The sequence below is a fragment of the Takifugu rubripes genome, chromosome 3 (assembly GCF_901000725.2).
Source record: "Takifugu rubripes chromosome 3, fTakRub1.2, whole genome shotgun sequence".
Classification (NCBI taxonomy): Eukaryota; Metazoa; Chordata; class Actinopteri; order Tetraodontiformes; family Tetraodontidae; genus Takifugu; species Takifugu rubripes.
In genome coordinates this window covers 10,695,492-10,707,935 of record NC_042287.1, presented here as the reverse complement: position 1 = coordinate 10,707,935, position 12,444 = coordinate 10,695,492, and the positions used below count along the sequence as shown (strand labels likewise).

The window sequence follows — 12,444 nt, the reverse complement described above, 5'->3', positions numbered from 1 at the left end:
CACTTCCCATTGTCATGGGCAACTCCAGACAAAGCAACAGATCACGTGTGTGGTCTGTATGCAGCTCATGTCAGCCTCGTTGTGAGTTTTACACCTTCGTCTCTCCCGCTGACAGGACAGAAGCTACTGTGAGTATTATGAAGCCATCTGATAATGTCCTCCATTACATGTGCATGTATGTGTTAATAAGGAGGAGGGGGAGGGGCATGTGTTGCGGGATACATGTGTTCTGTGTGTACAGACGTGTCGCATCGTGATGTCAGTTATCATTTTCATTAGCCTGGTGTGTTTACAGTCTACTACTGACGGCTCCCTAGGTTGGACTTTTCTGTGAAAGTTAAGAGGTTACAGGCTGCACATCAGACAAGAGCAACTTTTAGAAACATCACAAGTCCTATCTTCCAGGCTTTATTTGTTGCATCCTCAAATGTTCTGGAGTGCTCCGCATGACAGCATGAAAAACACAGCTAAAACAATCAGCACATCCGGGTTATTTAAACAGTTTTATCGTCAGGGAAATATGAAATGTCAACCATCGTCACAGCTTTTAGGAGAGATTCAACCCAGCATTTTCAGTGATCTGGCTGCACGATGAGGTTCAAGGTCAGGTCTTGGATGTCATTGTTGTCTGTCAACAGGGAAAAGATATCAATGGATGGTTTTGCACATGTCCACTCCTCTTTCTCTACCTCTCTCTATGCTTGTATCCCCCTTATTTTTCTTCTCTTAACTTAGTGATGTGGGACAAATTAGATAAGTGATGGATGGGTTGGCCGTCCTGCAGACATGCGCACAGACAACAGCCACAAATAGACATCAGACGTGTTTGTGTGACATTGGGCTCATGCGTGTAATAGTTGTTGTCCTATATGTTTCCTTTCCTCATGCTTCTTCCTTTAACCACAGATCAGACATGAGGCACAGATGATGAGGGGTTTGGCATTTTTCACGATTGGGCTGCCATCTGTTTAATTACCATGCATTACTGCTGCGATGCACGCCAGGCCACACACAAACCAAAGTCATCCCACTAATGGACCGGCCCATCTTCGCATTCGCTGGGCTTATATTTCACCCGAGACAGGGAGGGAGCGCAGGCAGCCAACAGGTCAATAGCAGGGAGAAGGAAATAGGGGTTGTGATGGGGGGCGGGGACACGACTGCAGGCGTACTGCAGCAGTAGCGGAGCGGCATGACGTCAGAGAGGCAGACACACACCAGGAAAATGCACATGCTCGCATCTCGGATGCTGGCCACAGAAAAGTAGAGGGAGGCAAAGCGGACACACTCTGCTCACGGACAAGAGACAGACTCGTTCGCACTTTGCGTGCCGGCGCTTCTCGGGGTGAGTTTAACCTTGTGCTACCACTTCAGGGTTGTATTTCTTAGTGGAACTTCTTGTTTGTTGTTTGTGTGCTGTCAGTTGTGTTGCGGCGAGTGTCTGTGGACACTAAAAACGCTGTGAAAGGAAGAGCGAGGCGGTCAGAGTGATGTCACTGGCAGCATCATGTGGAAGAGAGGTTAACAGAGAGAAAGGCAGAGCTTAAAGGGGATGAAAAGAGAGACAGAATGGATTGATCCAGGGGGGCTCTGTAAGCAGACGTGGGGGGGGGGGGGTGATGGTAACTGTCTGAGTCAGCACTATCAGGGGCCAGAGAACAGGAGCAGTCAAAAGTGTTGTAGAGCGGCACGATGCAAATAAAGGGGATCTCAGTGGAAATGAGAGTCTCAAACTGTGCAAAAACACATTTAAAGGACAGAAGGTCATCTTCCCGAAGTGATTCTCAGTTTGTGGTTGTTCTGCACAGAACTAGTCTTCTGACTTAATTGAAGAAAAATCTATTATATAAGATGTTTTGAAAAGAATGTTTCATAGCAACGGACCTCATTCTTGAGATGGTTCCTAATGTCTGGCAAATCAAATGATTTAATCACACATATTTTGTTGTTGTTCCCCTGTACATAGGGCCTAAACCTGAACGCCACCGTGAATATGAGTTGGATTTATTCCAGATATGTGTTCTTATTCTTTATTATATGGAATATGTTTTTTTCTGGTTCTCTGGTTCTTTAAGATTCACACATGTAGAACCATCAAAGGTGCAAGTTTCTTGTGTGGTTGCACTTTACCTCCCGGGAATCCTCACAAAACCAGCTTTGAATTTTATTCAATGTTTTTCTTTTCAGAGTTCAGCCTGTAAAAATAACTTGTCTGAGAAAAACACACTGTGATGAATTTAAGGTGGTGAAAGGAGTAGCGTGTGCAGTTTACAGTCGGTGGATACAAGGTTTACACTAGAATTAAAGTGTAACTGTCTTTGTAGGTCATGTAGGCCAAGTAAATTTCCACTTAGGTAACTGAGTCACAATAAAATAAACAGTCTTCATTTCATTGTTCTGAAGACATTCGGTATTCCTGTGCAATTAGGGGTTTTTTTCCTCAAAAAAGATGAGAACACTGAATTAGTCAAAGAAAGTGACTTTGACAGTGACTCACCGCGGTCCTGCGGCCGGTGATTGGCTGAATCTGTTGGTCATATTTGTCACAGCTTCCCGTCTCTGTGAATGGTGTAGCTCGGCGGGCCAAATGGGAGGGGAGCGGCGAGGATGCAACAGTGATCCAGGAAAAAACAGCCCATTGTTCCTGGGACGTTGAAGAAGTGTGACCTCCTCGTTGCCGGCTCTGACAGCTCGACTTCAGCGCTCAGTGAAGGAACTCGGGCTACGCTGACCAGTAAGAACCCAACCAACCACATGTGGCGTGTGTCTGCTTGTAATACTCTATATTGAAGCTTCAGGTTTTATTAACACTGTTATTTCCTAAAACCGCTTTACCAGAACTACTGACAATACCATTTAAGTTGTTTTGTTCAGCTGCACACTAGTCTGTTAGCTGCATCTATTTTTTTGTTCTGATTTCACACATTTATTGTGGACTCAGAGGGGATGACACATTGACACAGGAGCTGTAAATGTCCTTCAGAGAAGACTGTTACCAACTCAGTTATTGATTCTATGTTGAGTCATAGAGTTTTCATTGTGTATGTGTGTGTGTGTGTGTGTGTGTGTGTGTGTGTGTGTGTGTGTGTGTGTGTGTGTGAGTGAGTGAGTGTGAGATAGAGATATGAGGGAGCCAGAGAGAGAGTAATAGGGGCAGAAAATGAGAGGGCAGCAGAAAATGCTGTAATAAAATATGGAATTTCTATAGCAACCTTTAGCTGCTATTATACTGTATGTATTTCATCCTTTTTTCTTTTTTTAAAATCCTCAGTTGCACTTTTCAATCGCCTTTACAAGATAATCCAGTCTATGTACAGTCTGATGGATACTTGACAGAAAGGGATCGAATAAAAGTGGAAGAGTCCGCGTGGATGCTGTTGCAACTGCAGACATTGGCCACTAGAGGTCAGTATCTGCCCTGGAGAATAAATGACAGGCTGCTCAGGCGTTATTACAGTAACCTCAGAGGTGATTCTGTCGCCATATTTGTTTTAGTATTTCAAGGTTGTGGGGAAAAGTGGTATTATTATCTCCAGAATCATGAATTTATTATGAACCATGATTGATATTTAACTACTCCATTAATGTTTTTTCTGAGGTGCAGAAAGACAATTTATCATACAAGTCACATATAAAAAAAGCAACCTTTTAAGGAATAACATAATAATTTCTTGATTATGATGGATTTTAGATTGTTGTGTCATTTAGCAATCAATATAACCAAAAACAAGACAAATTACTGTATGTGATTTGATGTGTGCTATGATTTTTTTAAGATATTCACCCAAGTAATTAGCACTCCAAGAGTTGACTAATTTACTGAGCATTTACTTCATTCAATTACATACTGGAATTTTCCCCCTTTATTGTACATTTTCTCTTTTTACCTGTATTCATTTTCTGTATTTGAAATGATTTCTTCCGGTAAGGAAGTCACATGGAGTAAGCACTATGTTCAAAATCCTCAATGTGCAAACAAAATCAATACTGTGAAGAAAATTAGGTAACAATTTTCTGGACAATATTTTTCTTTTTCAAGTCTGGATGATTTGATTGAGCACATGACTGGGAGAGAACACTCCAGTCTACTTATTTAACGAGCACCATTGTGTGGTGGAGAACGTCCTGTACCAGAAATCTATTTTCCAGCCTTGCAGCTGTTTGGTTCTTTTCTGCAGGTTGATATGTACAACCTCACAAATGCACTCACACATCCCTGACATCAGCTGAGTCTCGGTATGTCCCAGCAGTGACTGTGCTAGTACTGGAATGACCTCAGCGCATCCCGCGGGAAAAGCCAATTTCCATACAGATAATCGGTGGGCTAGACTGCACCTGTGCTCTTGAGTGTCCAAACAGGAATTGAGACAGACAGAGAAAAATTCTGATGAAATGTGTCGGCCTCCCAAGAGAAAGTATAGGAGAAAAAGACATGGGAGGAAGGGGAGAGAAAGCACAGGCAGGCAGAATGGATGACAACATCTGTCTCTGTTTATCTACCACTGTAGTGTGCTGATGAGCAGGCTGTGAAAAAGCTATGATGGAGCAAGGCAGACACACATGGGTGGAATACAGGATATTTTAATATTTATTGGTTTTTGTGCCACATCTGCATCCCATCTTGTTGCCCCAGTGACCTCGATGGTTCACATAATTTGACAGCCCAAAAAGTCCTCTTGCAATTACAGTTTGCCAATAAAGAAAGGACATGCAGAACTTAGAATTTGTGTACTTGTGGGTCATAACAAAGTCATTCCCTGTTCCCAAAAGTAGGCCAGCAAGGGCTTGGAACAAATCTGAGTACTTTTATAGGAAGGTTGTTGTACTGGTGATTTGAAGAGCTGATTCAGGTGTTTTGCAGCAGGTGGACGGGGCCAATTCTGGTCATAATAGTGTGGTAGAGAGAAGAATTACAGGCATTAATGTGCATTTGCAACTAATTAAGTTGAGAAGATCAGTTGCTTGAGAACACAATGTTCCGAGTGTGACTGGCAGAGGATGTGTCTGTGCATGTGTTTGTGTTTTCAGCAAGGCTTATTTGATTGTGGATTTGCCCCAGTGGAATGCTGAAAATAAGCTCAAACCCGTGTTTTACCATGATTGTCTCATTCATATCACATGCTCACTTAGCACAGATCATTTTCTTTGGGCTGAGGGTTCTTCATTCTAGTTCACACAGTTATAATGACTTTAAGATGATCTTGGAGCTATAAATAACCATTTCATGCACTTTGTGTGTACTCATTTCTCTCTTTTGTTTCTCCATTTAGGTCACTATGAGTGGGGGAACCGATGTGAAGTCAGCCTCCCGCCCTCCTGCCATGTCTGGAATCCCGTTGCCCTCCTCTCCTAAACCAGACACTCGCCGCCGGGCTAGTGACCTGCCAAAGCCCACAATGCAGACCCATAAATATGCTCAGCAGACACCCATGCACTCTTCTTCGCTTTGCTTGAGAAGCTCCAGCGTCTCAGGGTCTCCTCCCCAGCACAGTATGAGAGAACCCAGCCAGAAAAATCCACTCCACCAGCGAACAGGAGCTTTACCTGCTCCCCGAGTGTCCCGTTCTGCTTACAGCAGCCCTTTAACCCAACGCAAGGCGCCACTGCCACACTCCACGGACACGCTGGACCTGGGAAAACTTGTGCTGCTTAATGTTCCCTCCCACGACACCAACAGAAACACTGTAATTAATAACAACCAAACATACAGATTCAGCCACAAACATCAGCCGCTGCAGTTCAAAAGGGGAGAGAACAGCAACGCCGTGTGTCGCACATTCAGGGAAGATGTGCCACAGAGGGAGAAAGAAGCTCCGGGAAAGCATCAAACACAGTCTCCCGCAGCGAATAACAGTAACCTGTCACGGCCTGCTCTCGCCCACAAGGATGCCATCAAGAGTCGCAGCGGCTCCACCAGCCAGTCAGACGAGGACATGGGGACTCCCGAGGGCAGCAGTCCAGCTCTCTCTCCTGGTCCCGTACCTCTGCTACCCGTCAAATTCACCACCACAGTGACATCAAAGATTACTGCTGATGTTCTAGATCAAAGCATAGAAAAGGAGGATTCATCCTCTGAGACCCGCACACCTCGAATCAACATGGCAACGGTGGCTCCCTTCAGCTATAGGTAGGAGGTCAATGCTTGGCAACATTGCATTTTGAGTTGTGGTGGCCTGATTGTAGGCAGTAACACTGGAGTATTCTGTGAATCAGTCTGTGAAGGAAGTGTTTTCCTTGCTCACAGGGTGCCGTTGCAGGACAGTGATTTTTCATATGATGATCTAAGTGACTGCTCTTCTGGATCCATAGAAGTCTGCTGCGATGACTTCACAATTGGTTAGATACTCTCTCTCTCTCTCTCTCTCTCTTACTCCTCTTTCTTCTTGAACATTCACATTTGCTGGAAAATATCACCTACAGTCTCATAAAACATTGAGTTTGATGTTTAATTGCATTAAGTTGTCTAAAAGATCATGCTTCCATGTACGGTGTGTCTTTGCGTCCTTTAAGAAAGGAGTCAACTCTCCCAATGCAGATGTGTGGCAGAGAATTAGATTTTAGATTTAGACTTGGATGAGCAGAATGTATTTCACACCTTGAATCCACAGTTAGTCTACATGTCTTAATATGTTTAGCTGATAATGTGCATCTTTCTGTGGAGTTTTCTGAAGACCACACACAGTAAATGGAGAGATGGAAAGGAGTAAAAGGTGAGTGGATGTAAAGCTGGAGGATCACATGGTGATGTGGGGCGATAATGGCATGAATTGGGACGCGTCTCTACTTGGCTGTCAGGGACAATTATGCAAGCATCCATTTTAGCTGGATTCGCTTCATTCAGGAGATGTTGAGGAGTTCAAACTCAGCCTCAACTCACAGTTTAGCTCATCTCTCATAGTTTTGCTCCTCAAGTGTTTCACTGACCTAAAAAGCCACAATATCAGTCTGACCACTGCACCCTCCCCCCACTATTCAGAAGGGACTGTGCTCCATCCATGGCTGTAGTCATGCACTGTTCTTCTGGACCTGAGGGATGCAGACGTGCTTGGGAGATGGGACTTTTATTGTGAATCATTCTCTTTGATGTGGTTGGACAGGAGGGGGATCGAGTGCCTCGCTGTCAAATGTGCTGCACGCCACACAAATACTGCCCATAATATCTCAACACTCAGTGCCTCCAGTGCCTGTTCATACTCAGATCAATTTATAAACTCTTTTTATAGTTACAGATATAGAAAATGTAAATTATAATGAAGCATCATTGCATCTTAGATAAAATTGTCTTACACCATCGTGAGACAGAAATCAGAATACATGTGAACTCAGCATTCTGACTGTTAAGTTGGGATTTATTTAATATGACCTGCAGCCTCTTTAATTAGGTAATTTTCAAATAAAAGCTCATTTTGGTTTGAAGCACATGGTTGTGGAGTGTGCACCTGGTTGCGGCAGACAAGCCCTCATCTTTAAACGCCTCTGGCTGACTTAGGACTCTGTTTGTGGCCTTTTAATTAGTCCCTGGAAAGCGTTAAAAACAGAACCAGAGTGTCTGCGACTCCTCTGAAGCTGCACTTACATGGAGGGTGGACGGACGCCGTAATGACTGTAATTCTCTGAGTGGAGGAAGGGAGGAAAACTGGCATGAAGGCAACATTTGGAAGGAGAGAATAGAGAGAGGGGGAGTTGTGTGACAATGCACAAGAACAGCATAATAGTTCCTTTTTGGGTCACAGCACAAGTGCTACAATCATAATATAACTCGTTTAGATTTGGAGCTGTGGCCTAAGTAGCTGTGCTTTTGCACAAATCGAATCTTTTCCATATGCTTAGATTCACTTAGTGATGTGAGCAGTAACATAATCAAGTCTTACATCTTCCTCTAATGAAGACCTGAACATCTAATGTGACCGTAGCACCGTGTGTTCTTTCAATTAGACCTCAGACCTCTTGACCTTGCGGCTCTCCCGAGAGGTGTATTGGAGAGCGCGTGCACGTCTGACCGTGGATGTGTATTTGTGCTGATGCATGTACGTGCGACAGTTCACAGATGGTGTTGGGAAGATAAATGTGATTTGGAGGGCGTATCATTTTTCATCTCCCGGGGAGAGTATGGCCTGATTCCCCAATGGAGAGTCAAAATCCATCAGCTGTTTCTCCGTCACACAGACTGTATGTAGAGCTCCAATAAAGAGGTTAAATGAAAACACAGAATCTCACGGTCAGCCTGCATCACAGCATCATCTACCTGTAGAAAATAACCAGATATCGGACTATCCTTATTAAATAGCCCGATAAAGAAATTTTATTATTCTAGTCTCAAAAGAGAGCAAAAAGATGATCAATGTCCTCAAGACAATGTTAGGAATTGTGTAACACTCTCATAGGCTTTTCTTTCGAGTATATTTGGTAAGCTATCGAACACATCCATATTTACTAATGTTTATTCGTGTCAGTTATTCAATTGTTTATTTAATTTCTCAATCATTTGATGGGAAAGCAGCGGGATACAAGTGAGATGAAGGCGATGTGCTAAAGGTGCTGGTGCGGGTAGGGTTGCCTTCCAAATTGAGGGTTTTTTTGCATGTTGAAATCTGTGAGGGCTTTAGATTGGACCCCCCCCCCCCCCCAAAATCTAATACCTTGAATTCAAAAAAAAAAAAAAAAATAGCACCACAACATTAGCAAGCAGCTGAAATGATGAAAATCTGAAAGTCAGCAAATCTTTAATAATGAAAATCAGCTTTCCGTTCATGAACTCACAATCTCTTTAATACCCCTGGAGAGTCGAATGGATAGCATTTTGATAACCTTGGCCGGCGGCCGCATGTACTCTTAGACAGTGCATAATCCTCTTTGGCCAATCTAATCAGAGAGACATATGCCCAGTTGGTGCTGGGCAGCCATGAATGGTTTAGTATGGACAGATGATCAGATGTAAGTGTGGGCAGATTATGCCATCGCTCATCACCAGGAGTGAGACATCAATCATTATTTCAGGTTTAATGTCATACCTTCCACTATAGGTGACCTTTGAACCGTCCTGATGACATATTTTCAGTGTAGATAGTTTTGCTTCTTAGGTGCTAATCCGGTGGAGCGGGCAAAAATGAAATATGTAAAACTCTGCGTATTCTCTTCTTAATCCCTATGCAGCCTTTGTAATTGTGGAGTTTCCAGTGTCCCCTGGAGCCTCCTCTTTTGTCTCTGTGCCCAGGGATGTTTCCTTGCAGTGGAGGAGGTTCCCATGCAGGTCTCCATGGGTGAGAGACATAAAGGACTCATGAAAGTGAATGGGTACACACACCAAAGACCCTTTCTGACCTTTTGTGTGATTTTTCAGCCCAGTCGAATTATGGAGTCACTCATGTGTAACCTGCCACCCTGCGCCCACGCACAAAGCAATTGGGTTACCAAGATCTTCCGCATTATGATCCCATATGGACTTCCTGCTGAGCAGGTTTTATTTTTAGCCTTTGGACTTCACTTTCCATGATTTTATTGACAGAACCTCAGTGAACACTATTGGCACTCGTGGACGATTTCCACCACCGCTTCATGCATACCATGCTGTAACCAGGCAACCAGCCTCTGCATCAGCACAGCATTCTGGGATACCTCTGGGAAGTGTACTGAGAATGTCAACAGCAAGTAGTCTGTAGGGGAGAAGTTATGCCTATCCCATTCTTTATTCTTTTTGGTGGCAGTCAGAGTCTTTTCACCGACTGCGTCTTTCAGCTGTCACCTGTGCGTGACTCACGATGAGTGTGCGGTGTGAGCCCCTGGACCAGAACGGTGTTTTTGTCGGGTTCACTCTTCAGGGGTTGTTAGGAGTGATTCCTTCACTTATTACTAAGGGTGGCCTTGGCTGAATTGTCCAAACTAAAGCCAGTGAGTCATGCTGTTCATCATCGTCCGTGAGACCACCGCAGAGCCGTTGTGTCACTTGCACACTTGCCTTCTCACCGTTAATGAATGCATGTAAACAGGACACTGAGAGGCCTGTTATTGTGCTAGTTTATTACAATTGAGTGTGTGTGTGAGGCCATGAGTGTGTCACGGTCTGGTATTCATCCCTGTGTGTTGTGGACTGAATTCGCTGCACAAGCGGACGTAGGCAAATGTACCAGAAGTGGCGAGGAGGTGAGGCAGGATTTCCCTTCTCTTTTCTTACACACTTCCTCTGCTCCTTTGGCACACGTCGTAGATCCTTCCTCGGCCTTCTCTACCTCCTCTTCCTCTCACTTTCCTCATTGTCTGGATTTCTGTAGTAGAATTTTTTTTTTTAGATTTTCCTTTCATGCCTTTACTTCTTGCTTCTCCACCACCTTCCTACACTCTTCATCTTTAGAATAAAACTTTTTCTCTTCCTACTTTTGTAAACAGTTGTGAAAAAGGCAAGAGAAACCAAAAGGGAGTTTGTGAAAGCGAGAGCTCATACCATCTGCTTCATCAAATGGCAAGTGTTCCTCTTAAAGTTTGAGGCAGTTATGTATAAAGTTATACATCCTCAGCATGATTATTACAGCTTCCCTTGAGATACGTTTCCTTTTAAATCCAGAATCTAGTAAAGATACGAATCGCAAATCCCTTTGATAGATCAACAGATACATTATTCAAGTATCTTTTTTTTTTGGCTGTATCTTACTCTTTGTCACCTTTGTGAATTCATCATGGTCGCTGTGGGCTGCCAGCCGGTACAAAGTCTGCCGAGTGATTAATGTGTAGGCTAAGACTGAGAGCACTGGCACTCATCATCGCCAGCTTCTGTGTTGTCAGGCCAGATTGCTCAGGTCATTCAGAAAGCCGACCCACGTGCAGTGAGCCCTAGGATTCTGCCAAGGCTAAGCAGAAAGACACACGTGCAGTAATCATGATTTTACCAGGAGTCCTCATCTGCTGGTGAGTGAGGAAATGCAAATGCCTGCATAATTTTTGCTCTGATAATAGTAAGTCTGGGTGTGTTTCTGCATCACAACACAATAGTGTGGTCTCTGGAGCAGTGTTGATGATTGGCAAGTACATGGAAGGATACAAGTACCCAACGGTGAAGGAGAGTGACATTTAGCCAGTAAGGACAATGGTATCTGATGAAGATGTCTAGAGGCTTCTGGCACTGAAAGACTAGTATAGCAAATCCTCACAATCACAAAGGGTTGAGTTGTGGCAGCTCTCATTCAACCCAGAAGGACTCTCATTGGCATCCACCATAGTATACAGTAGCAGAGAAACTCCTGGCCTGATCCTCCGGAGAGTTCAGGTTTACATCAGCCATATAGCAGACTGATTAGACTGTAGAGCCATAGAGTCAAGGCCTGGAACAAGCCCTTTTTGTGAGAGCCATTCACATTTCACTTGTGTAAATTTGTGTTCGTCTTTCTAATGCATGCACATAAACTAACCTTGTATGCGGTCTTTGACTTTTTAAACCTTCATTTGGGAGGTAAAAGAGCTGTTATATAGTGCCCATAAGCATTGAATTACATCCATTACCCCTAACTGGGCTGCGACCAGCCCCCAGCTTACACTTAATTGTCACCGCAGAGCTCTGGGTTCAATATTGTAAAACTGCTACAGTATACTTTATTAAAGCTCACTGCCTTTAATGACTTTGACCTTTACACAAGCAAACCGATGTATGTATGTAGTTGTGTGTTATTGAGGAGATGTGTATAAGATTTAGTGGGATATGGAGCTTGATTAAACAAGGAATTGCTTCGTTGCTCGGCTAAACTCAGCGTGAACCGGTTTATGCAAATGTAACAGAAATCAGACATCACCCTGCCAGCCTGTTTGTTTGAAAAACCACTCCTAACAGTTTCGAACCTGATAAGATCATAGCTGCAGGCACTCTACAGATGGCAAAGTGCACAAAAGGTAATGCAGCCAGAGAATAAACACTGCAACAGTTAAACCACTGGACTATATGCAAAGAGGATGAATTAATACACCCAAATTCGTGCTGCAGTGTTATTGATTGCTAATGAGCTCCAGCGATGCTTTAAAGTGTTCTTGTACATTACAAGTGTAACTACACCTCATGGAAACACAAATCATCACTGATGGCATCATCCGCTCTAAGCACAATGTTTTATCAGAAATTAAGATTCTCTTTGTGTTTGAAGCAAAGGTTCTGGTTCAACCTAGAGTTGAAATGAGTGGAGAATTAGGCTGATAATGAAGGCAGAGCTTCCTCTACTCCTGTGAGCTTTGCCCATAGAGACCATTGAGTAGATGTGGTCCAACGTGGCCGTGTCCCTGGATAGGAACCGTGGCTTCTCTGGACTTGTCTCATCAATGTGACACACTCGTGGAGACAGACCCACTAAAACCCTGACACGCAGGAAGGGAAGGAAAAAGATAGACGTTCATTCACACATCCCCACTCGTGCACACGTGCAAGAATGGTGCTTGTTTCTACACTGTCAAGGCAGGGCTATTATTGAA

General features: G+C 43.8%; 1 protein-coding gene across 7 annotated transcripts in view; it reads left to right on the top strand.

The window, feature by feature from the left end:
* The first annotated feature begins 41 nt into the window (after window positions 1-41).
* The window catches only part of nav1a (neuron navigator 1a), a 57,978-nt gene continuing 45,575 nt past the window's right edge, over window positions 42-12,444 (top strand). For 2 of the 7 annotated variants that reach the window (XM_029834103.1, XM_029834102.1), the window contains exons 1-5: window positions 43-128; window positions 2,550-2,734; window positions 3,272-3,405; window positions 5,271-6,127; window positions 6,245-6,336. In XM_029834103.1, the coding sequence (XP_029689963.1) occupies window positions 5,277-6,127; window positions 6,245-6,336 (943 nt within the window). In that variant the 5' untranslated portion in view covers window positions 43-128; window positions 2,550-2,734; window positions 3,272-3,405; window positions 5,271-5,276. Of the gene's footprint in view, window positions 129-1,326; window positions 1,346-2,549; window positions 2,735-3,271; window positions 3,406-5,270; window positions 6,128-6,244; window positions 6,337-12,444 lie in introns of those variants that run through there. The other 5 variants (XM_029834097.1, XM_029834098.1, XM_029834099.1 and 2 more) reach the window with 5 other exon arrangements.